This window comes from Eurosta solidaginis, chromosome 5 (assembly GCF_040869045.1).
Source record: "Eurosta solidaginis isolate ZX-2024a chromosome 5, ASM4086904v1, whole genome shotgun sequence".
In the NCBI taxonomy this organism is placed as follows: Eukaryota; Metazoa; Arthropoda; class Insecta; order Diptera; family Tephritidae; genus Eurosta; species Eurosta solidaginis.
The window spans coordinates 221,639,382-221,665,833 of record NC_090323.1 but is presented as its reverse complement, the minus strand read 5'-3'; the positions used below and the strand labels follow the sequence as shown (position 1 = coordinate 221,665,833).

Sequence of the window (26,452 nt, the reverse complement as noted above, 5' to 3'; positions counted from 1 at the left end):
ACGTATGTACATAATATATGCCGGGGTTAATAAGTTTGACAAATAAGAGTTTAGCCTCTTAAAATATCCAGAACGAAGTTGCACCAGTTTGTCTTTTCTCTTCTTCTATAAGGGTTGGATAGAGTATGTTCATAAGGAAGTTTGCCGGGCGCTATCTAGCAAAAGTTTTTATCGATTCTGTGAGGTGTAAGCTTAAGGCCTCGATATAATTTTGTGGATAAAATACCTGCGTAGACAGGTGCTTACGGATATGTTTCCATATCTCTTGGAGTCTGGGTTAGTAGTTCTTCGCTGGGTTATCTAGGTTTGTGACCATTTGGCAAAAACTGTCTGTCCAGCATTGCCTTATGCTCTTCAGTGCCGACATCGTTTGCCTAACTATGTAGATGATATTCAGTGCTCATAAAAAGACATCCCATGAAAGGTCGGAGTGTAGTATTTAGGCAGGCCTGCAACCTTTTTCAATGGGTTTTTTAGACCAGGCGAGTATAAGGGCAACGCGCAGGGCAAGATCATACGGTTTTTTACTTTGTAAGATGTAAGCAGCATTTCTTTACCAATTTCGGTGGAATGTGCCTTGAAGGTTATCGAACGTAAACCCTAAAATCTTTGGGTAATTGACAGTTAGTAGCGTGAGCGTCCAATATCTGCGTCGTCTGTTCATTACACGTCGTAAACAGAGTGGCCATGGATTTGTTCGTTGATAGTACCAGGTCGGATGGGCTGAAGACAGCAAAAAGACTGGGGAAATAGCTATTTATTCCATAAACCGATTCCTCTATTGATGGTTCTGTTCTCATTATAGTGCATTCGTCGGCGTAGCAAATAATAGGAGCTCCTTCTGCTGGGAAAGGCAGCTTTGATATGTCGAAGTTAAACAGAAGTGTGGATAGGATACCACCCTCTGACACCTTCTTAATTCTGCTAGGTTTTGAGGTTACATTTCGTAATTAAACCAACACTTGCCGACCATTGCGATAATTTGCGGTCTATCTTTTTGATAAGAAGGAAGGGTGAACCTCCTATACCTTGGAGGAGTTTGCTGTGGTTGACTGTATTAAAAACTTTTAACAAGCCAAGTGCTACGAAAACGGTCCTATGACGAGATATTTGCTGGTTTAGTCCCTAATTTATCTGGGTGTTTATGTTAGCGGGGTGGTAGTGGTATGCATTTTTCCGAAGCCATGTTGACGAGTGGATAAACAAAGATTCGCAGTGAATTGTGGGAGCAGAACGGTTTCCAGCATCTTCTCTACTGGCGAGAGGAGTGATATCAGTCGATATGACTCGCCTTCCATGGCTAGGTTTTCAAGCTCTAGTGGTGTAATTTTTCTGACTAAGAACTTACGGCAAGTTAAAAGCATGCTTCGGGAACCTCACTCTTCATCGCCAAAGTGTGTCAGCATTGGCATAGCTATATCGTCTGGGTCAATTGATTAAGAGGGCTTGGCCTTTTAAATGTCTTCTTTAACTTCTGTGGGAGTAATATTAATGGGCGGCAAGTCGTGTTTTTTGTTCAATATGCCCGCTTGTACGAAGTCTAGCCTGGTCTACAGAAGTATGGCTTTTTGGTCATATTTTTGTCCTTGATACTACCATTTGACTGGAAAATCAGATATTCGATTTTTAAGAACCATCCTAATATACATACATATATACTTATGTCTATTAGACGTCCATGTGTACAGAGTTGTTTTAATTAAAGTAGTAACATTTGGGGGGGGGGGGGGGGGGGGGGTAACTTTCACAAGTATCGAATGGCAGTCAAATTCAAGTGATTTTGTCGATGCGGCAATTGAATTTCGTAGCTACTGCACACCTTGCCCTAATGTATATATAAGTAAATACATATGTACATATGTATATTGCTATTAAAGTAAGAATACTTTGTGTAGTACTTAACAATTTCTTTTATACCAGTTAACATACGTATGATGTTGTATTCAGTAGCAGTAATACATATTAGAAACTTTACAACGGTTGATTGTGCCTCAAAGTTCACGGTTCATGTTATCCAAAGTGCCTTGAGTTTGCATAGGAAACTGCGTGAAGTCCATAGTTTCGTGCTCTCACGAATGCTCACACATGCTTTTACGTGTAAAATACACAGATACCTACATATGTACATACATAATTGCATTTAATCTTAACAAGTAAGGAAGGCTAAGTTCGGGTGTAACCGAACATTAAATACTCAGTTGAGAGCTGTGGAGACAAAATAAGGTAAAATCACCATGTAGTAAAAAGAACCTAGGGTAACCCTAGAATGTGTTTGTATGACATGTGTATCAAATGGAAGGTATTAAATAGTATTTTAAGAGGGAGTGGCCCATAGTTCTATAGATGGACGCCATTTAGGGATATCGCCATAAAGGAAAGATATGGGTATCAAATGAAAGGTGTTAATGAGTATTTGAAAAGGGTGTGGGCCTTAGTTCTATAGGTGGACGCCTTTTCGGAATATCGTTATAAAGGTGGACCAGGGTTGACTCTAGAATGCGTTTGTACGATATGGGTATCAAATTAAAGGTATTAATGATGGTTTTAAAAGGGAGTGTTGGTATTTGTATATGTGAAGGCGTTTTCCAGATATCGACCAAATTGTGGACCAGGGTGACCCAGAACATCACCTGTCGGGTACCGCTAATTTATTTATATATGCAATACCACGAACAGTATTCCTTCCAAGATTCCAAGGGCTTTTGATTTCGCCCTGCAAAACTTTTTCATTTTCTTCTACTTAATATGGTAGGTGTCACACACATTTTACAAAGTTTTTTTCTAAAGTTATATTTTGCGTCAATAGACCATTCCAATTACCATGTTTCATCCCTTTTTTGGTATTTGGTATATTATTATGGCATTTTTTTCATTTTTCGTAATTTTCGATATCGAAAAAGTGGGCGCGGTCATAGTCGGATTTCGGCTATTTTTTACACCAATAAAAAGTGAGTTCAGATAAGTACGTGAACTGAGTTTAGTAAAGATATATCGATTTTTGCTCAAGTTATCGTGTTAACGGCCGAGCGGAAGGACAGACGGTCGACTGTGTATAAAAACTGGGCGTGGCTTCAACCGATTTCGCCCTTTTTCACAGAAAACAGTTATCGTCCTAGAATCTAAGCCTCTACCAAATTTCACAAGGATTGGTATATTTTTGTTCGACTTATGGCACTAAAATTATCCTAAACAAATTAAATGAAAAAGGGCGGAGCCACGCCCATTTTGAAATTTTCTTTTATTTTTGTATTTTGTTGCACCATATCATTACTGGAGTTGAATGTTGACATAATTTACTTATATACTGTAAAGATATTAACTTTTCTTTTCAAATTTGACTTTAAGAAAAAAATTTTTTAAAAAGTGGGCGTGGTCGTTCTCCGATTTTGCTAATTTTTATTAAGCATACATATAATAATAAGAGTAACTTTCCTGCCAAATTTCATCATGACATCTTCAACGACTGCCAAATTACAGCTTGCAAAACTTCTAAATTACCTTCTTTTAAAAGTGGGCGGTGCCACGCCCATTGTCCAAAATTTTACAATTTTTCTATTCTGCGTCATAAGTTCAACTCACCTACCAAGTTCCATCGCTTAATCCTTTGGTAATGAATTATCGCACTTTTTCGATTTTTCGAAATTTTCGATATCGAAAAAGTGGGCGTGGTTATAGTCCGATATCGTTCATTTTAAATAGCGATCTGAGATGAGTGCCCAGGAACCTATATACCAAATTTCATTAACATACCTGAAAATTTACTCAAGTTGTCGTGTTAACGAACAGACGGGCGGACGGACGGACGGACGGACAATGCTCAATCGAATTTTTTTTCGATACTGATGATTTTGATATATGGAAGTATATATCTATCTCGATTCCTTTATACCTGTACAACCAACCGTTATCCAATCAAACGTAATATACTCTGTGAGCTCTGCTCAACTGTATATAAAAATCGTAGTATAACTTTGAAAATCAGCTTAAGAAGCAGAACCAGCAAGTGAAAGTACTTACTTACATATTTGTAATATGCCTGCGAACACAAAGTTCTACTACGATGATAAAAATTGTGATACTTTAAAATATGTTGGACTCCTTGAGTGGTTGGTTGGTTGATTGGTGTGCTGCCTGTCAAGCGGTACAAGGCCTAATAGCGCTCTAAGCGCCATTCGGATGCACTTTCTCGTGGATCTAATTAGTGATCTTTGATATTAGATTACTGTACAATAGCTTACTTTTACTCGAAACATTTTATTAGTTCAGTACCGTTTCCTTACCAACTTCTTAATTGCAGCTCCTGCACATATCATTGTAAGGGGTCCCCATTCATTTTGCATGTGGGTCAAATGGCCAATGTCCTGCAATTTTGGCTGTCATCTCAAATATTACTTTTCTAGAAAATTTTAGTAAATTCTCTGTTTTTTTAGTCGTTGTAGTCCGTCCAAATTGTTTCGGTAAGCCTAAATGAGTACCAATTTTGAATAGCGGTTTTCTTAAAAAGGGGTAAAAATATAACTTTTTAGTGATATAAGCGGTCGATATACCGAAACCATACCATAAGTCATCTTCAAAAAGTGATTCGGCGACGGAAGGAGCATAAGCAAGTATCTATAGTCCAGTATAGCATATAAGATGGTGTATAGATGTATAGAACTAGTTTCATTCTAAAACTTATTAGAAGCATTAAGACAGTTTCCAGAATTGCGATTGGTTCAACGTAGTTCTCCTGAAAAGCAATAAATTCCAACATAGTTATGGTGGCAAAACTTCTTAGCATGTTATGAATATACGAGGTGTGTTCAGAAAACAACGGGAATATTTCAAAATTCGCGGGTTTGCCGTGTCCAATCGTCCAAAATTTTGTATAATGTTGATACACATGTCCCTGAATTATGATACAATTTTCAGCTGAATTCATTGTTTACTTGGTCAGTGACAGCTGCTAAGATTAGACAGGTTCTTATGAGGTCGGCGATCAAATGATTTGTATGAAATTTTGCCTAAGGAATGAAATAAAGCGTAACAAAGTGTAAGAAATGTTAACAAAGGCCTACGGTGAGTCAGCAATGAGTAAAGCAATGTAGGCATTCTGGATCGTCAAGACCGAAAAAGGCTCGACAAGTGCGGCAATCATGGCTTTTGCACCACGATAATGCATCTGCACCCACTCCATTGCTTGTTCGTGAATTTTTGGCCAAAATCAATACTTTAACGATGTCCCAGCCTCCATAATCGCCATGCATGGCTCCGTGTGACTTTTTTCTATTTCCAAAAATAAAGAGAACCTTGAAGGGCCCTCGCTTTAACAAGCATAGATGGAATTAAAAGCGCATCGTTGAAAAAGCTGAAGACTATCCCGAATATCGAGTTTGAGAAGTGTTTCCAGGATTGGAAGAAACGCTGGCATAAGTGCATAATATCTAATGGGGACTGTTTTGAAGGCGACAACATTAATGTAGATGAATAAATAAATATCTTTTTCAAAAAACGAAAATACCTGTTATTTTCTGAGCACACCTCATATTAGCCCAAAACGCCTTTTTGCTTTCAATCTAAGTTGCGACGAACGAATACTCCATTTAAGTTCGGTCAATATGTACATATATTTTAGTTGATAAGCAGAGCTAAATTCAAAATTCAATTAAATTTGTGCTTTATAAAATTAAAAATTGATGCTTTCTTTTGCTTGAATTTTTCATTTACAAGATACATATATTTGTAGATTCATATGCATACATAGACTTATTCCGATTCGGACACTCTAGCCTTCTTCCCAGGTTCGACTTTATCGCGGCCAGGACGGACTATTGTATGCCGATAACTGCTCCCTATACAACCTTCACCCAGTCATTGCCCCGAGAGAGGAGTGGCGAAGAGGAATCATCTGGGGCAGGGGACCGGTTAACTTGTTCACATATGGGTCAAAGTTGGACGAAAAGGTTTGCTAGCCAAGCGGCTATCAAGGCCTTGAGTGCAACTACAGTGCGACCAAGGGTTTTCTCGGAGCGCCTGACCTCGCTCGCGATTGCATCGAAAAATTTTATAATTAAAATTATTTGGGACCCGGGCCATAGTGATATCTCGGGCAACTTTCAAGCGGATATCTTAGCCCTCATCGATACAAATATACCGGATGAATATGGCTATAGGTATTTCGGGTTTCCACTGGCCACCTGTGGTTTGCTCCTCCATAGCTAGGCCTCGAGTCAACTCAGCAAACGTTGGGCGGACACCATATCTTGCAGGGTTGCAAGATCTTTCTGGCAGGAGGTGGATGGCAGGAGGTCTGGCGAAATAATTGGGTTAACTAAGGCTCACCTATCAATGGTCATTGGGGTTTTGACAGGGTACTGCGTCATGGTTAGCGTTTTGTAGCCACATTAGATTCTGTAGCTTTCACTGCAGCACCCAAGAAGCATCCAGGGCCTCATTGGTCGTTATATCTGTTACTCCCTCTAATGGGTTATGTATTGTTACGAATATTAGCAAAACTAAGGGGTGCTGCTATCTCTAAGCCGATGCTAAGCAGTGACGTGAATTCACATCAATAATTCAATCATTATATATCTACATAAACGAAACAATAATTGCGTCTACACATATGTACCATGTACGTATACGAGCAGCGGAGAGTCAATGCACAAACACAAGCATATATCTGAGATACTCCTATAAGTATGCAATGAGAAAAACTATAAAATTGTACAATTGTAGTTACAGCTGAGAAGTTTGAGAGCTGCTGGACTAGTAGATTCTGGAAGCGCCTAGAAAATGCGAAGGTTGAAATCAAATAGTATAAAAGGCGGCAATTGTAGAGGCACTGGAATTCAGTTTGATTTGAGCTGTCAAGCAGTTTCGACTAAGACGCTATCTAGCGAGCAAGAGCAGTATTATTTTGAATAGTAGAGTTTCATTTGAGCTATCAATAAGTTTGGTTATTAAGCAAGCTATTCGTTGCACAGTTTGAGTTTGTTGTGAAGTACTTTAATAAAGGGCATTTTGCATTATTACAAATTGGAGTTATTTATTCAACAATTTTGTGATTCGAACTTAGCAGAAGATTACAAATGAGAGGATTTGCAAGTAAAATCGTTTCAGTATAATACCTTTACTTAAATGAAAATATGTCACTTAAATCTACTTTTTACGCCAATTTTATTGATTCCTTATAAAAAGAATATTTACATTCGTCTTAATTGCCATTTCGATAAACTTTTTATTTTAACTTAACAAATATTTTATATCAATACATTTTTGCCGTTGGTACTTAAGATGCATTTGTGTTTACACAATGTGAATATCCGTCAGTTATATTAAGATTGTGTGTATGTATTAGGGTGGATCAAAAGTTTTTTTTAGTGTTTTTTTTTATTTGGTGCATATTTTTTGTAGTGTACCAAAAAAGTAAAACTAATAAAAGGGTATACTTTAAATTTGTCAATATACATACATAGAAGGCATGAATTTTTGTCTAAAAATCGTAAAGATCGGTGGTTTATAAAATATATATCCCAAACAACTGATTGCTCAGATTTGATGAACTTTTGAAATTTAACACATTAGTGTTGAGCTCCATTCATAAATGGTGGAAGACAGCTCCGTCCTCACTTGTTTAAGATTATTGCTATGGAGTTATGTATACATTTACGGCGGCCGTCGTGGTGTGATGGTAGCGTGCTCCGCCTGCCACACCGAAAATACTGGGTTAACGCCACGGGCAAAGCAACATTAAAATTTTAGAAACGAGTTTTTTCACATAGAAGAACACTTTTCTATGCGAGGTCGCCCCTCGGAAGTGTTTGGCAAACAATCTGAGTATATTTTTGCCATGTAAAGCTCTCAGTGAAAGCTCATCTGCCTTGCAATGCCGTTCGGGGTCGGGATAAAGCGAGTAGATCTCGTCCTGTCAATTTGTAGGCAAAATTAAAAAGGAGCACGATGCAAATTGGAAGGGAAGCTCTGCCTAAAATCTCTTCGGAGTTTATCTCGCCTTAAATTTATTTATTTTTTATGTATGCTCTTCTGAATTTTCAAGTATTTAACAAAAATATTTATGTGTATAACAATCTAATTTGTTTTATAACAGGGTTAAAATTTTTCTTTGGGGTTTAAAAAAATATAAGTAAATTTTTTATTTTCTAAATACCCTAAGGGCCGTTTTCTCAAAAAAAATTTAAGTTTATCTCTCCTATGCATTGGTAAAAAGTTTGTATTTTAAGGCCAGATAAGTTTTATAGTTCACGTGGAAAAACCTTCTCAAATCAAAAATACTCTAAACTTTTTTCCTAAATTCTATCTTGTAAACATAGAAATTTTTTTATTATTCGAAACTTCGTATACTAGATTCAGGAAAAATGTCTACGGTGAAAAATCTATTCCATATTCCATGTTGCGAGGATGTTTTTCTTTTTCACTTTTTTTTTTTTGAGTGGTTAATTTGAGATCTGGTCCCGATCGGAACGGTTTATGCGTGTTCATAGGAGTTCTAGTTCGGATTACGCCATGAAGCTCACTCAATATACTAACTACTATCAACATTAGTTACTGTGCGACACCTAGGTATTGGGAACCAAAGAGCCAATTTAATTCCCTTTACTACACCTCTTAACCGTTTTCAATCGGGACCAAGAATTATGTATGATATTATTAGGTATTAACGTTTGAGTGATTGCGATTATAAATATCGGCAATTTGATATACAAGGTCCACTCTAATCTAAGTAAATAAGTTTCTTATCAGAATCACAATATAGAAAGCACGGAAATATTATATGTTTAATCAGTATATGATTATATACTTCTTTCTTACTAAATTATAGAGCCCAAGGAAAACTAAGCTGAAATGGAAAATAGTGTTAATGCTTTTTTTGCATTGAAAAGTATGCTAAAAGTGCTTTGCGGAATATACATCTGGTATTTCCGGAAACTAGCACCATTAGATTAGTAGTTCGAACATCCCGAAAATTAAATGACATGACACATCGAATCTTCTAGGTTATCGCCCACACAACCATCTTCCCCGAAGAAGCCTAGAGTTAGATATTGTTCCGAATTTTAGGAATTTTCGATAATCCTGCACCTTCTCTAATCGCTAGACTACTATCGTAGTAATACTTCACAATTAAATTACTGGCGTACTTCACTCACTTAAAATTTTTTGAAAACAAACTGACAAACCATGGTCTAAACTTCTCAAGAACAGACTTTGCAAATGGTTGCTTATTTATTTCTCGTTTTGTATCGCATATTGAATGTTGACTTTTTGTGTATATGCCTGAGTAATATGCGCTCATTATCGCTGTGTACATTTATCTGTGGCTGTCTTCCCTTTCATCTATTGTCTTGCTGTTGTTGTTGTCCAGAAATTTATTACTAGCAACATAGTTTTATTTTACATTAAGGTGAGGTTGAAATTTGGTTGAAGAAGTTGATGCACTTGCATAAAATATTCAGCTTCAACATTCAAGGAGTTTTGAATGAAGTAATTTATCGAAAACTTATTGAAGATCGTTTTTTATCGCCTCTTTTGTTGATTATAGATGTATAGATATACTTAAAATTTTAACTTTTCCTACAATTTTTAAGGTCATAGGGAAAATAAAGTATTGATTGTGCAGATGTCAGCCTTTTCTATATAAATTAGCTGCAGCTTCTTCAGCGCAAAATACTCGATCCATAAAAGTATCAAACATAAGGTATGGGTATCGAATAATAAAAGTGCCGATATGGTATCGTATTCGTGTCCCTTGTCAGAATCGTTTCAAATTACGCGCCAGACTTTGGTGTTTGAATAAAATAATATATGAAATCTCGGTACAAAGCACTTCATATTATGAGCTGACCATTTCGGTTTTATACTCACTGCGAAAAATACTAATATTTTTTTTACCCCTGTAATATGCATATGCTAACTACAGGAAACTTGACGAAAAGTAAAATATTTATATTATTTCTTTTATTGTGACTACTGGTTTGGCCTACTTTTATTTGTTGTTATTGAAAAGAAAGTTGCATTTCTTAATGTATTTACTACGCGCATACAATTTACATGCATACATATATTTATATCCGTTGTAAAGTAAACAACGTGAACATAAATCAAACTATAAAAATAATTAATGAGGCAGTGTGTCAAGCTTTCGATTGAGCAGTAAGTGAAAATGTTTACCCATCAGGATTGAAGATGGGTTTACATCAGTGGTGCACAACGCCGGCAGAGTTTTGAATACAAGCGTAATTTTTTTTTGTAGTAGTTTTTGTTTACATGGAGAAAGTTTGAGCATAGAATTCACACATGAGATGCTTACTGATTGAAGTACAAGCGAAAACTGTTTGAACTGTATTGCTTTACGAATCTCTCTCGCTGCGCTCACACGAAAGGTAGATGAAGGCCAAATAGCTTTCCGAAGCAATACGAAGCTTTCGAGAGCACCACTGATCTACATAAGTGCAAAGCATCTCTTTGTTATCTCAGGATGCGGCGGTCAAAGCATCAAAGCGAGCCAACGTGAGCAAAGCGTATATGTAGGATAGGTTATGTTAAGGAGCACTTGTGAAAGTTCCCTACACTTCCACTGCTATTCGTTCAAACAAACTACCTCCATGTGGTCCTCAACGTACCATTTTATTTTCTTATGAACCTAAGAAAGAGTGAAAGATCGACTTTCCCAACAATTTCCAGACTGTCACAAAACTGTGCGCCCAGGAATGTAAGTTGTCTTGTTTTCAGTCCTGAAAACGGCAAAAAAAAGCGATAAATCTACTCTTATTCCCATCCTGACAATTTCTGCAGAGGGAGCCACTAATTGCTGATTTTTTTTTAACTTGAGAAGGAACCTAATTACTTTCTTATGCAGACATGGTCATAAGGACCTTGAAACAAGCAAAAATTCTAGTTCGTCCACAGCAACTCCGATGCCTTAATCTCATATTCCTCGATTATCCTTAGGAGTTAGTCCAGGGGTGGTCATACGGAGCCCACCTCGCTTATCCCGTTTCGGAACTTTCTTGGCCATCATATCTGCAAATTCATTTCCTTTGATATCGCTGTGCCCTGGTACCTAGCAAAGGAAGACATTTAGGTACCATAATGGACGGCAGCGAAGCTCGACACCACCGCAATGGCCAGTCAATAAAGACAGAATGTGTTCATAGTATTTTTAAGCTGGTTATATTAGTGCCAAATTTATTTCTTCTTATTTTTTCTTTTTCCAAATAAAGCTCTTGGAGAGCTTTTCTGATTTGGTTCATTCACATCCATCATTCATCATGTCAAAGCTTCTAACTAGTTTACCATGTCCTTCCAAAATGATTCGAGTAGCTTACAGTGCTGTGTTTAGAAAAAAAATGCAGGCATTTTTCGTTGAGAAATAGCAATTCATTTATGGTCATCACTTGCGCGACCCTACTTCGGTCCGTTTTAAAAACTGAACCCGCAGGGAACAGGAAAATCAGTTTAATTGTCTTTATATACTGCATCTTAGACACATGTATACATGTCTTATCTCCGTTCGGCTCCTAGACGCTGAAGTTAACAAAACTATATTCTCTTCGGAATAATGCGGTCTCTTCAGTTCTCGAAGTGGACAATAAAGTTTTTTTTGCTGTCAATGACAACAACTTAAGCAATCCAAACTCTTAAAGTCATAAGGGGCATAAAGGCACGAAAAAAGGTGAAAACCAGGAAAGAAAAAAGAAAGAATGCACAATTCATGGTATGAAGAAAAAGTTGTTAAGCCACATATATACATAGAAGAGCAAAGTAAGATGTCACAAGAACAATTCTTGTACTATTCTTAAATATGTATATTTGTATTCGTGGCGGAAAATGGCAAGCTCCAAATTCTTGTTGTGCCTCTTTATTGTCGGTCAGTTCATATCTGGTGGATATACAGCATGAGTGTTTGTTCATTTGTGGCGATATCTGGGCGGGCGTATTAGTAATGAGCAGTTGTGAAACCAAATTCTTTGAAGAATTTGTACGAAAAACTAAACAATCAAAATTTAATAATTTTGTAATACATGTAAGTGCAGGCAAATAGAAATGCCAAAAAGTGAGGTTATGTTTTTGACATCACCTCTACTATTGCATTATGGCGTTTACCCAAAAACATAATAACTCTGTTTCAATTTGAAATATTCATGTTTGAAATACTCAATACTGGCATTTCGTAATGTAATTTTTCTAAACTAAAAAAATATATTCACTGAAATCAATGGATAGCTGGAGATTGCAAACCCTCTAAGCGAACATACAAAACGATTTAAGGTTTACAAATCTTACGAGAAAAACTATCCAATTAAGTGTTGAATGCTTCGCAACTAGAAGAATCCACCAAATAGGTCTATTACCTCCACTACACCTTACTTTTGAAACTTTAAAGAGCTGGTTGACCACCCATATTAATGTTTTATCATCGGTTTATTATTGAAAGCGAATTATTGTCGTCGAGTTTTGGATTTTTTACTATTTGCTATCGATTTTTCATCGCTTTCATATCGTCTTGTTATTGACATACATACATATGTAGGTCATCGATTTTAAATTGAGTTTTTATAAGTGTTAACAAACCGATAGCACGCATATAACAAATTGTTAACATGAAAAACCGATTTTTTCGATGTCAAACATTTTTGACAACGAAATCGACAACTTTTCGATAACACGTCGATTAAAAGTTTATAACACTCCGATAACATATTTATAAGTTTCCAGAAACAAATTGATAACAAATCGAAAGTTTATCGAAAAAATTTCGATGATAAATCCAAAATTTTTCGATAGTTTATTTCAATTTAAATAAATTTTATTTTTATGTACATATCTAAATAACGAAACAGGCTCATATTCGTCTATACATTTTTTTTGTTATTGAATTAAGAGAAAAATTACAAAAAGTATACATGGCAATGGTACACGTTTCTGAATTTCGGGAGGTGAGTTTGGAAAGATTCCAAGTTTAAAACTCAACTCCCGAAAAGTTAGCTGATGAAGAAGTGAAATTTAGAAACATGTTTTACTTACCATCGCTGTATTCTAATTTTTAATTGTTCTATAATATGAATAACAAAAAAAGTGTATAAAGCACTATTAGCCGGTTTTTCTCTTACGTCAATTTTATTTTATTTTATTTTATTTTAACAATTTTTGTTGTTATGTCGGCCTACTGAGTTGTAAGGTCCCGGGTTTCGAATCGAGCTCAAAGCCTAACAATAATTATTTTATATTATTATTGTTATATACATTTTTTTCTTGAATGAAAAATTGTTTAAATTAGAATAGAAGAAAGAAATACTTTAGACAAGTGTCAAAGCTCGTTGTATAGGTCCATTTCGCGAACTAATAAATTCCTTCATCGGCAAGGTTTCGGCACCGCAGCCATAACCATTCAGCTATTGCAGCGATTGTTTGTCTTCCTTAGTTCTACTTCTATTCTGTTTCTTGCAAATTGATTTTCCCAGCGCTGCGACACCTGTTGAAGAAAAAATGTGAAAATTATATTTGTTTTATGGCAACGTTGCCATAGTGTCGTATTCTCCGTGCTCTGGGATGCACTAACAATTTTTTTTGTTATATCGGCCTACTGATTCCAACATAGCTGGTTCGAATCGAGCTCAAGGCCCAACAATAATTATTTTATCTTATTATTGTTATCATGCATTTTCTTTAAATTAAATAGAAGAGAAACATTTTTTAGACAACTGCCAAAGCTCGTTGTATAGATCCATTCGGGAAGTATTTTATTTTATTTTATGTTATTTTACTTCAATTTATTTTATTTTGTTTTATTTAATTTTATTTAATTTTTATTTTTAATTTTTTTATATAATTTAATTTAATTTAATTTTGTTTTATTTTATATTATTTTATTTTATTTATTTTGCTTTATTTGATTTCATTTTATTTTATTTTATTTTATTTTTTATATTATTTTATTTTATTCTATTTTATGTTATTAAGTTAAATTTTTTCAATTTTATTTAGTTTTATTTAAACGTATTTTATTTTTAATAAAAACTAATAGCCTTGAATATTGTAATTTGTTAAATTTGTTGACCTAAAAGGCTTCACAGATGAATAAAATATATTTTTGGTTATATTCATTTATAATTTATGTGGTGTCCCTGATGATGACTTCAGATTGAATTCGAAATATCGACCAAATAAATTATAAATTGAATATAAACAAAAAAATAAGTTATATTCATCACTTAAGCCTTTTAGCTGAACAAATCTAACAATTTACACGTATTTTATTTAAATTACTTTTGTTTGAGCGGAATGATGGGAGTTTGAGTTTGCCATTGAAGCGCACACGGCAATAATAAAATAAAGAAATTAAAACATAGATATTTGTGTATTATTTAAAATAAAACAACTTTCTTTCTATTGTTTTGTGCTTTATTATTTCATACAAATCTTACAAAATTGTACATTACAAGTATGCTACAACCAACAAAAGAAACAAGTTTTAACTTAAACATGGATACGTTACGATATTCTTTGCTTTCGTAAATAATTTGTTGTTCAGTAATACAAATCAAGCTCATGTTTTACATTATCTCTGGCTCTTTATTTCCAATAAAACATCATTGTGTACATCACTTCGTGCACATATATGCATAAAAATTATGTATTTGCTCTGAGGCTGTAATTTATATGTAGTGGACCTCTTTACCTTGAGTTGCTGTGTGATTTCGCTCATATCAACACTACCACGTACCTTGTTACCACATTACGCTACAGGATACTGCCTACTCTCTTTCTCTCTCTCTGGTACTCCATACAGCATACCAATTACCAAAATAAATAGCTAATTTTCAATTTAAAATAATTCCTGAATTTATTTTTTAAAAGTGTTTCAGTGGAAAAGCACCTCTAACTACTAGCAAAAAAGCTGTCCTGAAGGTGTATTCTTATCCGTTATCTCTTTAACCCAAATTGTAATAAGTTTCCTTTCGAATCACTTTGAGCTACATATGAAAATTGTTGGCGTGCGGCAAACAGTCTTCGAATGAAAATATCCATTAACTTTTCGAACAACTTCTCCTCGAAACCCTAAAAGTTCATATATCTATCTTCTTCACTGACTGAACATTTAACTGCAATTATAATCAGCTTAAGATTGTTACTGAGGCAAGGGTAACTTCAAGCTACAAGTCATGCTGAAATTAATTGTTCTGCTAACTCTGGCCTACAAACAGAAGAAGTCCAAAAAATCTGTATTGATACATTTTGCGGCTTTAACAACTGATTTTTGTACGACCCAAAAACCTTGCTCGATTTGCTTTGCTACGAACTATAAATACAAGACAAACGGCAACAACTGATCAGAACGAAAAATGACACTGAAGAGGACACAACGTCAAAACTGGATTGTCTCCAAATCAAATTTGACATGGAATCACGGAAAACCATTCAAATATACAACATTATCTACCCTGACGGAAAACCAACGAAACGAAATAAGTCAAATTAAAAACGTTAAGTAAATCGCTGGTCTGGTCGCATCCTTGTAAAACATTAAATTCTTCATGCATTCAAAATAAGGCTGGTAGAGAAATAAGTGCTCCAAACTTTAACGACCTTCAGTACGCATTGACATATACACATAAGAATATCATAAAGCTATAAATTTTGTACTAAACTTAACCTTTTAGAAGTAGTTCAAACTCGTTTCAAAAACTCTGGTATTTCACTTTAGAATTCACATCACCATGTCCTTGCTTGAGTGGGCTTCTAATATATTCACTCGTGTGTATATGTGCCTGCAGAGCTTATAATTACGTGGTTTATATAGGATACTAAAAATATGTGTGGCATTGAACTTGAAGTATATTGCACGTCATTTGTGTTGATGTCTCTACGGGTGTATACATACTTACTTTTCTTATACGGATAAGCTCTTCAAATTTTTGTGTTAACGGAACATAGTAAATATTTCATTTAAATATTAAAGACTACAAATCTTTTGAAATATCCCTTTTTATTCCAACATAGATTTTATACGATTGTCGACACTGAACTAGAAAAAAAAAAAACAAGATAAAAAACCTCTAGGTAGCTCCACTTATTATCGTCGGGGTACCCCTTGATTAAGTTAATATTTGAGAGATTTTTTATTTTGGGGAGTATTTGAACTTTTCTTACCTGGAAGTGGAGAAGGGGTGCAATTTGCCTGAAATTTTGTACAGGGCACAGTGGTCGGTTCCATAGGCCAAAAATAAAAAAATCAAAGTGAAAAGTTTGTCAAAAATGTGTCATTAGTATCTCTTATTAGAACAGCCTTTTAAAAGGTATATTTGGTTTTGTTGTATTCGAACTGTACTCTTTAAGAATAGCTTCAAAAGTGAGGTTATGGTATTAGTTTCTTTTTACAGTGTGAGCAAGTTAAAAATAAAGTGCAAGTAAATGAATATTGAAGTCAAAGGCATTTACTTTATGTTGAAATAATTTTAGTGTCTTTAGCTTGTTTTTTTTTTTTTTTGTTTTTTAAAATTTCACCAGTGCCTTTATTAGTGTTTATTTGCGCAAATATTTCAATTTCAGCTAAAGTTTTAGTTCGTTTCCGCACCGATGCTCACGTTGGAACATATATCTTATTATTAACTAAAGTTTTAGAATTCTAAATTGTTAATATCAGATGCCACTTTCTGCCACTAACTATGTTTTGCGACAGTTTTCTGATAGCGTCACCCTGATAACATGTGACCACATATAACATACGACATTATTTTATCCAGTCGACGATATGCAAATGTAAAGTTTTGTGTGTCTTTGTTGTTTTGTTTTTGTTAAGCATGCAAGATCTTTTAATAACTTAAATTTCTTTATTTAATCCTATTAAACATTGTATTTGTGATAGACACATCCTACCACTTTTCCCCCCACATCTACTTACTTTTTGTATGCATGCGGTGAAAGTGGGTGGTTGTGAATCGGTATAAAGGTATAACCCGCACCAATTATATGAAAAATAATTCTCACATAGGTGTAAAGCCGTGGCCAAAGTTTCACGTTGATATCTCTACCTGGAGTATTTTTGGCCACCAACTCCCTATAAGACCGACCACTGTGCAAGGGTACCTCTTTCGTCAGGCTAATTTTTGAGAGACTTTTCATTCCTTCCAGTACACCAGTGGCTGACTTATTCGAAAAAAGATCTAGAGGGAGGGGAAGAGGAAGATGCAATAGCAAAGGCAGCGGTACGGGTACAGAGAGAACGATAGTTGTAGGTGAAAAAAGAACATCAACAGGGAAGGACGAGGTAGACACAAAGAAAGAGAGAGGCAGAAGTAGCGGGCATGAGGATGAAAATAGCGAAAGGGAGAGAGAAGTTCAGAGAAAGAGGTAAGGGAGGAGAGAAGCAGACAGAGTGGTGCGAAGAAATTGAGAGGGTAAGAATAGAGTAAGGAAAATAAAGAAAGACTAGAAATAGGATAAACACGGGAGATAAAGGGTAGTTGAGAATGAATGGGACACAGGATAGCATTTGAATATTAGCTTTGTAATAGAAACAGATGTATGAAATAAGTTTATCTGACCTAGCAAAGTGCCGGATAAAAGCTAGTAATATATGAAAAACTGTATCACTGATTTGCTGTGCAAGTACCCCAGATATGAGCCTGCCTTTTCCGAAATAGATAATTTCTCATTTTTTGCATATGACGTTTTCTTTTCTGAAAATATTGTCGCCTGTTGGTTATTCTCAGCTCCATCCGCGTTCATTACGCGATTACAGAATTATAGAGAATTTCTTAAAATTCGTTACAACATTTATGGAACGCATTTTAAATTTACATTATTTTTCATATTATATAAAACCCTTTTTTATATAAACAGGATATTTTTTTACACAGATGTTTTTATTTTTAAATTTTAGGTATTCGGTCACAACGTTTTTTCTCTCGGGAATGCCGTTTTATACAGTTAAATACAAAACCCTGCTGTTGACATATCTATAAATTATCTATATACTGCAAAACCAGTTACGCTGTACAAAAAAGCTTACCCAAAGGCGGTCTTGAACTGTAACTAAAAAACTGCTCTGTAGCTTAACTTGGGTTTAAAGACGACTACAGTTTCAGCAAACTTAGATTAAGCTTAGCTGCACCAACTTTGATTTATTGTTCTGTTGGCAGCAAACTTAGGGAGACCACTCAATATACAAACTAAATATTTTGGAACCACAAAACTTAAAATTAATATTTAACCCCGTTTTACTTTCTTTCCTTTAGCATCATGAAATTTATCCTACTATTATGCATTCTGAGCGCTGTGCTTCTACAAATTCAAGCCTCTCCCGTGCAGCTGGCCGAACGTCAGGAACGTGCAATAGCACGGCAACAAGTTGCCAACGATGTAGCACCGGCAGCTGCGCCGGCCGATGAAGACGATGAAGATGACGATGATGATGAGGATGATGATGACGAACCCGATTTAGGTGATCTTGTGGACGACGAAGACGGTGAGGCTTAAACAATTGTTAAATCTATTAAATCCCTAAAGCAACTTAATGCACATGCAAATTTCACATAAATACAAAAATACACATGTAATACCTTTTAGTTATATATGTATGTATATAGTTACAGGATAAGCAAACAAGCAAATTGAATTTAGCAATTTGTGATTTCTGCACTTGCACTCTCAATGGATTTTACTTCATCATTCACTCATCTTTACTGCATCACACACAACTCTTCATGACTTTGGTGACTTTTCGAAAAATTTGTGTTTTGGTTAACACTCAAACTCTCCTTAAAAAAAGTCACACATAATACCCTTCGGGTCACAAAATGACCCTAGTTTATTGAATTCATTTTTTTTGTAATTATGTATTATTTTCTGAAGCTTTAAGTAAATACATACATATTTAATGCAAAATTAGTAAATTTAAAATTAAATCTTAAAGTTGAAAAAATTGTATGGTATATGTTGTCGGGAATAAGTTGTCTTTTCTGTTTTAGTTTGACTGTGTTGTGAACAAACTGGAATTTTACATACTACGCAGTGGTTGAAAATTTTTCGGCCAACTCCAGGAGGGCAAATGCTACAACGTTTTCGATCTGATTTCTTTTTCTTACACAACGATGGTACGAGCTCGTTAGCTCCTTCGGAGCTTCTCACGTTATGTACAATAGAAGCAGATGATGTTGCATATGGGAGACGACTTCGATTGGCTATCCAAGGACGTACTAGTTCGTCGCCTAGTTCCTCTAAAAATATGCGGCCTTTATGAGACTTATTTTGTTTCCAGGTGGGATTTATTTCTGTCCATATCACGTAAGCATTCAAAGCTGACAAATCAAGGAAATTTCCAAACAGGGCATCGGCCAACGATTCGTTTTGCGTTTGCTGGAATAATTTCGAACCATTTGATATATCATATCGACGCCGGCCTTCGTTCAGTTTAAAACTCAATGATTTTGGGTATTTTTTGGATGATCCTGAAGAACATCTATCTCGTGATGAAAAGTACTCATTACTGTCACTAGTTTAAATTTTTGTGGTACATACTGAACAAGTGACACTTTATCATTGAAAAAAATTTTACTTGTGTGTTCCGGTAGTTTCCTCAGTTCTTCGGGTGATGCATATTCTGTCAAAAATCTCGTATTTTTTCGCACTGCGGCGACAAAGGTGATATTCTTCTTTAGTAACTCTAAAGCTAAGCCATATGTGGAAAAAAAATTGTCTGCTATGATATTTTTTGCCCTGATAATTAGAAACCAAATCTAGCACAACCTTTGTACTTGGTTTCTTTCCGGTGGTGCGTTCCTATTTTCTTTACCTGTGTATATTTGAAAATTTAGGCAGAATCTAGTTGTGGCATCAGCTGCAACCCAAGCCTTTATACCATATTTCCCAGGCTTACTCGGTATGTAAATCTTAAAAGGGCATCTTCCCCGAAAAGTGATTAGTTGTTCATCAACTGTAACATATTCATGAGGGGAATATATATATGTTTCAAGTTATCGACCCACAATTCCTAAAATTCCAAAAAATCTCGTATTGGTGCTAATTTATCTCCGCGACATTGAGATATACGCAGTTCTCTATTATCGGATGCCAGTAGTCGCGAAATAACGTCAAAACGCTTCATAGACATCACTGCTCTTAAAATTGGTTCTTTATATATTATGGTAATCTACGATTAAAATGACTCGATTTCGCTGTCCAGCAACTGCATTAGGCCGGTATAATATAATATATAAAGAAAAGAATACTTAATATATTATATATATAAATAAAATTGATAAAAAAAAAAATTTTTTATTTTTGAAATTTTTTTTCAATTAAATAAAAAATATATATAAAAAAATCGCTCACTCCGGGATTAGTGGGGGTGATTGCAGAATTGATTGAAGTTTTTTATGAGAAAAAAAGGGCCAAATTCGAAAAATCTCGAAAAACTGAAAAATTAAAAAAAAAACTTTAAAAATTATTTTGTATTTTTTCCGAAAAGTACATTTAAAAACAAATTAAGAAAAAAAAAAGATCCGAAACGGTCAATTTTTGAAAAAGTTATAGCATTTTGAAAACAAAAACGGTGTTCTTTTTTAAATTCATAACTTTTTTTGAGTTGGATAAAAAAATTTGAAAAGATTCTGAAAAAAGTCTTTCGTAAGCTAGAAAAAGAAGAAAAACTTTCAGCCAATTCCAAAGGGGTCGGGTTCAAAATTGGTCGAAATGGGATGGAATATCCCATATATATATATATATATATATAAATCAATGATAATATCTTATTAAATTTTTACCAATCAGAAGTAAAACTCCCAAATATGCATCTAATTCTGCCACTACAAATTCAACGTAGCTATCTTTATACACCCTTTTCCCTTCCATATTTGTAAACTTGATCATAACCTGCTTCATTGCGCTAGTAAAACAGATATTGGATGAATCTGTAATATTACTTATTCTGTGGATTGCATAGGAAGTGACTCCCATGCAGCCATGGATTATGTTTTCTGAGAGCGATCTAGACAGTGAATATGGTGAAGGGGTAGTGTGCCATACAATATCTTTGCTTTTGCTTTGAAAGTTAGACTGATTTCCAGAAATTTCAATATCGTTTTCAAAATCTTCACCTTCGCCAATATCCTCATAATCACCATGATCGCTTTCCACTTCAGGTATATAATCCATATCGATATCAACGTCGTCGTCGCCGCTAAATAAGTCATTGCTGGATTCAGATGCATTCAGAATAGCACGAATTTCTTCGTCACTGATGCGTTGCTGCATGAAAATTTACCACTTTTATAAAAAACTCAGCATAAAAACCTTCTTACTTACCCTTGCACCTGTTGACCTCAAATTCCAATTTTCATCCGCCATTTATTCCTATTTCACAATTTTACTTTCCAAAGTTCCGAAGTCATGCTCCTGTTGAATTTTTTGCAAAATAATAACTGCCTTGTTATACCTAAACAGTTTGATTTGCAACAGCTGACCAAAACGCAACAAATTGAAACGGGTCACAGGGTGACCCAAAGAAATTTTTCATATGGGTCAAAAATGACCCCAAGGGTAACTAATGTGTATAGTGTCTTTTTCTTCGAAAATAATATGCTTTTTAAAATATGTATGGCATGTTTCAAATTATTTTTGAAATTTGTGCACTGGGCTTATAGGAAAAAAGCATTGAAATAACGATGTAGAAAAAAATTCGAGTTTGAAGTTGCTTTGGGTCACAAAATGACCCTAGGAGAGTTTGAGTGTTAAAAGTACGTATTTTTAACTTTTTTTTTACTATTGTAGTTTGTTTGTTTTCAAATACTCAGACAACGTGTCTGCTAAGAACAAATATGTTGCAGGGATTGTTAAAACAACAAAAACACTAGTTTTGTTATTGTTGGCACCCATTCGTACATTCATTGATTGTAAGGTATTGTCAACTTGACTTTCAACTTTAAACTGGAATGAACCCTGAATTGAATTGAAGTGAACATAAAAATGAAAACGAAAAAAAATGGCCTTACAACTAAGTGCACAATTGTTATCATCACCAGCACCAAGAGCTTTTATCAACACATTCTTTGGAATTTCTATTTGTAGATGTTACTAAGTATGTTATGTACATATGTTTGTATGTGTATGTGCCATCTTTGACAACACTGTCACGTAGATGCACACAACGCACCGTCACGCCACCACTATCATGCAAAAGAACTGCACAGAGCATCCAAGCTCCAATAAAGCTTGACATTTGGTTTCCATTGACTGAATGATTTAAGAATCTTTTTATATTTGTTTGTTTGCTTGTCCATAACAAATTTTGTCTTTTTATTTTCATGTGCTCTTCCAAAATCTCTCTCTCACACGAATGTGTTCTAAAAACAGTTGTATTTCTTTCGGGGCTTTCAGATGATGATGACGATGAAGAAGAAGATGATGATGATGAAGATGATACGCCACAGGGTCAAGCGGCGCCTGCCCCAGCTGCTGCTGCTGCCAGCGATGATGATGAAGATGATGATGACGATGATTATCTAGATCGTTTGTTCGACGATATTCTTGGTGGTAAATATTATTATTTATATAAGGAGTATAATAAGAGACCTGCGACCGACATTTCGATAAGTTGAAATAAGATCGGGAGGAGTTGTAGAATACGGATTTTTTGTACGGAAAATACCTAATGCACCACAACCCCATTTTGAAACGTCGTCCACCCCGGCACTGCTTTCGCATAACTCCAGGGTGGCGTTCCATATTTTTAGTTTTTTTAGAGCCTCCAGTTGTTCCTTCGTTCGGAATCCACTGCTCTGTGTATTGGTGCTCAATGCTTCAACAATTGTTATTATTATTATTACTAGGCCTGGAAGCACTGCGACCTTTGTGCAGATCTATTGTGCATGACCTTTCAGCCTAATTTTGTATCTGGAGGCTTTTAATGTATCTAAGTACTTCTTCAAGGTTTTTGTTCCATATCATATAGGGATTAAGAGTCACACCACCTAGATGGAAGAGTCTCTGCCTAGCCAGAGCGACGCATTCGCAGAGAATGTGAACCGGCGTTTCATCTTCCAGCTCACAGAAACGAGAAATTTGGGTATCGGATAGATTTGACTTACTTAGGTATATCGTAGACCACAGTGTCCCGTATAGTACCCAGAGAGAGTTCTTAGGTTCTCCCTGCTTAGATTGAATTGTTTAGTTTCCCAGTTACTTATGGTTTCCTGGTGTGTGCTTTTGTGAATCCACAGAAGGCCTCTGGACCGTAAAATGCTGCTATTGCTGGTAATCTGCATGTTCGTTACCTTCATGTCCTTGACGCCCGGGAACCCATGCTATCAAAACCCTGTTTTTGGCTCCCAGGTCATTAAGGATTTCAGTGCAGTCATCCACTAGCTCATATGTAACTGTGTAGGATTGCAAGCCACACAAGACTGCCTGGCTCTGCGACATAATGTAGATGCTCTTCGATGTTGAGCCTCTCCGCAGACATTCTCTACCAAAAACTTCTATTGCATGTATTTCTGAAATATGGTGAGTAGCATCCCACTGGTATCGATTTCTTTATGTTCGGCCCATAGAAGCCAGCTCCCGTTCTTCCGTTATTGAATTTCGATCCATCCGTGAACCAGACCTATAAGTCAGGGTCATTATACGGATTCCCTGTTTTCCAGTGGGTCTTGTCCACAATGGACAATTCAAAGTTCCGTCAGATTCTAAGCGTTACTAGCTCACTTTCCTAATGGCTTTTATACGCTCTAGATCCGTCTAATTTTGTGTTTGCCATAACCTTTTTCTATTCTCAGAGCTGCTGTTCGCTATACAGCTTTTAGCAAACTTTTAGCGATATATGTTTTTTGTTGACAGTATCAAATCTATTGCCGCTGTAGCTCATGCGAGTCTAGCCACTCCTTTGTACGTAAGTTAGTATTATGGGTTCTTCTTTTGTATTTCGGGCTACAATGACTGAAGCAGCGTCGTCTGCTATCCAACTTAGAACTTAGAATGAATTATCAAGAATTTCAAGATTGAACATTTCATCGTAATTTGTGTTCCACAAGTTAGGACCAAGAATTTATGCCTGTGCTGCTCCGCATGTGATTTTCGTAGTACGCGTGCCCTCTGAGGATTGATATATAAGGATGTGATCACTTAGGTAGCGTCCGATGACGCGCTGTATGTAGGATGGTATTTGGAATCGCTGCATTAAAGCGGCCAGCATCTCTGCTCATCTCGCGCTATTGAAAGCCCTAATGACGGATGCAAGGAGGACAACTCGTTTTGATTTAACATTACCTCACAGTGGTATTTCTATGCTTGTGAGGGCGTCCTCAATTGCGCCTGCAGTGAATTTTCCGGATCTGAAGCCATGCCGGGTCTGAATTCCTTTTGATATCGTAACGAATATTAGCAGCACTAAGGGATACTATTATCATCTCTAAGCCGATGCTAAACAGTAACTTGATGCACATCAATAATTCATCCATTATGTCTACACGTTTGTACGTACACGCAGCGGAGAAGCAACGCACAAACATATGCAGATATCTTATCTGAGATGCTCACAAGAGTATGCAATTATAATTGTGGAAGTGTCGCTCACAAATACGCGTGCATATGAGAAGCTATACACGTGCATCTGTAGTTATAATTTTATAGCAGTAACTAAGTAAATTCTGGAAGCACCTAGATGCAACGAGTAAACCGCACAGTATAAAAGCAGCGACAGTAGAGGCGCGACAATTAGTTTCATTTAAGCTATCAATCAGTTTGATTTAAGAAGCCACTTGGCGAGCAATAGTAGTACGTTATATTGTGAAGAACTTTAATAAATTTTGAATTATTGAATAGTGGAGTTATTTATTTAAAAGTTCAGTGATTCGAACTTATCAGAATGTTGCAAATAAGAGGATTTGCAGTAAATTCCTAACAATATTTCTACGGTGTTTGCGATGTGCGGTTATAGGTTTTTTCAAAGAGTCTTCCGGCTGTGTCTAGCATGCATAAATGCCGGTATACTAATGGCGAGTTTGGGACCCCTGTGCTTTTACCAATTGATTTATGTAAGCCGCTCCTTTTTCCATGTTTATAGGACCAGTTCCTCTTTTATACATGTAATATACATATCCAACATAACCTCGAGCGCATTTTTTCGATATCCTCAATATCTTCTGCCGGAATTCCATCCGACCTAGGGCCTTATTTTTTTTTTTCAAATTTCTTACTTGCAAATTGTAACACTGCTGTGGTCAATGGCGGAGTCTCTTCAAGTATACGAATGTGGATGATATTTAAAACTCCCTTAGAATGCTAAAAATACAGTGGAAAGCGTGTGAACATAATAGCTTTAAGCTTGATCATATATCGGCCATACATAAACTAACAGTCTTAACAAATTTTGTTATCGATTTTAGACTAAATTTTTTATATGGCGATCAAAACTGTATGTAAATGTTTTTAAAATGTGATTTTTTAATGGAAATATTATAAAGCAAAGTTTTAATTAGTGGAAAAAGGTAACCTCAGATACTCCTGAACATATTGTGCTGCAACTTTATTTAAAAACAAATTTTACATGCAGTACTACAAAGATAGTTTCTTAAAGTAAACCTATCACATCCGTTTTTTTATTCTAAAGCATATATGACACTACTTTATTTTTATTTGGATTCCAAGCTAAAAAAACTGACGAAACTTTATCGGAACTTCAAAACACAACAACAATTTCTATCATGAAAAAGCGAAACCACTATTCCCCAAAAATTTGTGAGTTTGACATGTTTTTGTTTATGTTTTACATTTTATTTTTACATTAACACTTTTAACAATACAAATAATACGCGAAAATTATTTCGGTATCTGATGTTTCACTTTTTTCACCAGAAAGTTGATTTTAATTGTGTTTTTATGCACTAAATTTTCAAACTAAACACAAAATTTTCATGTGTGAAAAAGCGGCCGAATGTCAAAAAAATCTATCGAAATACAATCTGGCTCGTTTATTTTTCATGAACTAGATTGTATTTTCCTTGTATTTCGTTAGTTTTTTGAAATATAGTTTACAGACTTACACCAGTACTGAAGGCGTATTAGGAGGGAGTGCGACAAAAAATTGAAGATAAAATACAAGAAAAAATACACGAAAATAAAGTAGTGTCATATAGGTATAAGCAAAGCGCTGCTGTGAACAAATGCAAATTTAGTGCTGTAGTTGCAAAAAGTGTGATTGTATGAGTCGAAAATTAGCTGTCTTTCCTTTATTCGGCCAACGAATTAATTTTCTGTATGTATTGGGGATTCGATCATAAAAGTAGGCCTAGCAAATCCAATTCTATAATTATAGAATAAGGTTTTAAAATTGTTTACACTATGCCCAGCGTTGCTCCGAACGCACTCAAATTTAGTGCAGTAGCGTCAAGAAGTGTGATTGTGTGAGCCGTAAATACACAGACTTTCGTTTATTTGGCTAACGTACTGATTTGTT

At 35.5% G+C, this 26,452-nt stretch overlaps 2 protein-coding genes across 8 annotated transcripts in view; one reads left to right on the top strand and one right to left on the bottom strand.

Annotated features, from left to right (window-relative positions):
- ect (ectodermal) overlaps positions 1 to 26,452 on the top strand; it is a 122,752-nt gene that overhangs the window by 56,023 nt on the left and 40,277 nt on the right. For 4 of the 6 annotated variants that reach the window (XM_067788464.1, XM_067788460.1, XM_067788461.1 and 1 more), the window contains exons 2-3: positions 18,240 to 18,469; positions 22,354 to 22,533. In XM_067788464.1, coding sequence (XP_067644565.1) covers positions 18,244 to 18,469; positions 22,354 to 22,533 — 406 coding nt within the window. In that variant the 5' untranslated portion in view covers positions 18,240 to 18,243. The remainder of the gene's footprint in view (positions 1 to 18,239; positions 18,470 to 22,353; positions 22,534 to 26,452) is intronic. The other 2 variants (XM_067788465.1, XM_067788463.1) reach the window with 1 other exon arrangement.
- On the bottom strand, positions 18,862 to 21,420 carry LOC137252557 (uncharacterized). Of its 2 annotated transcripts, none has more exons than XM_067788466.1 (3): positions 21,307 to 21,420; positions 20,766 to 21,249; positions 18,862 to 20,188 (listed from the first exon to the last, which is right to left on the bottom strand). In XM_067788466.1, exons 1-3 carry the CDS (start codon positions 21,346 to 21,348, stop codon positions 20,136 to 20,138), a joined length of 579 nt encoding a protein of 192 aa, XP_067644567.1. In that variant the 5' UTR covers positions 21,349 to 21,420; the 3' UTR covers positions 18,862 to 20,135. The 2 variants fall into 2 exon arrangements, with proteins under 2 accessions (XP_067644567.1, XP_067644568.1); XM_067788467.1 differs by having other exon boundaries at positions 21,099 to 21,249.

What these genes read in the sequence shown, in the direction of transcription:
- LOC137252557 (XM_067788466.1), bottom strand. Translation starts at nt 21,348, where the DNA reads ATGGCGGATGAAAATTGGAATTTGAGGTCAACAGGTGCAAGG. An exon ending in TGAGGTCAACAGGTGCAAGG is followed by an intron (nt 21,250 to 21,306) that starts GTAAGTAAGAAG and finishes ATTTTCATGCAG; the next exon opens with CAACGCATCAGTGACGAAGA. An exon ending in GGGAGTTTTACTTCTGATTG is followed by an intron (nt 20,189 to 20,765) that starts GTAAAAATTTAA and finishes GGCCTAATGCAG; the next exon opens with TTGCTGGACAGCGAAATCGA.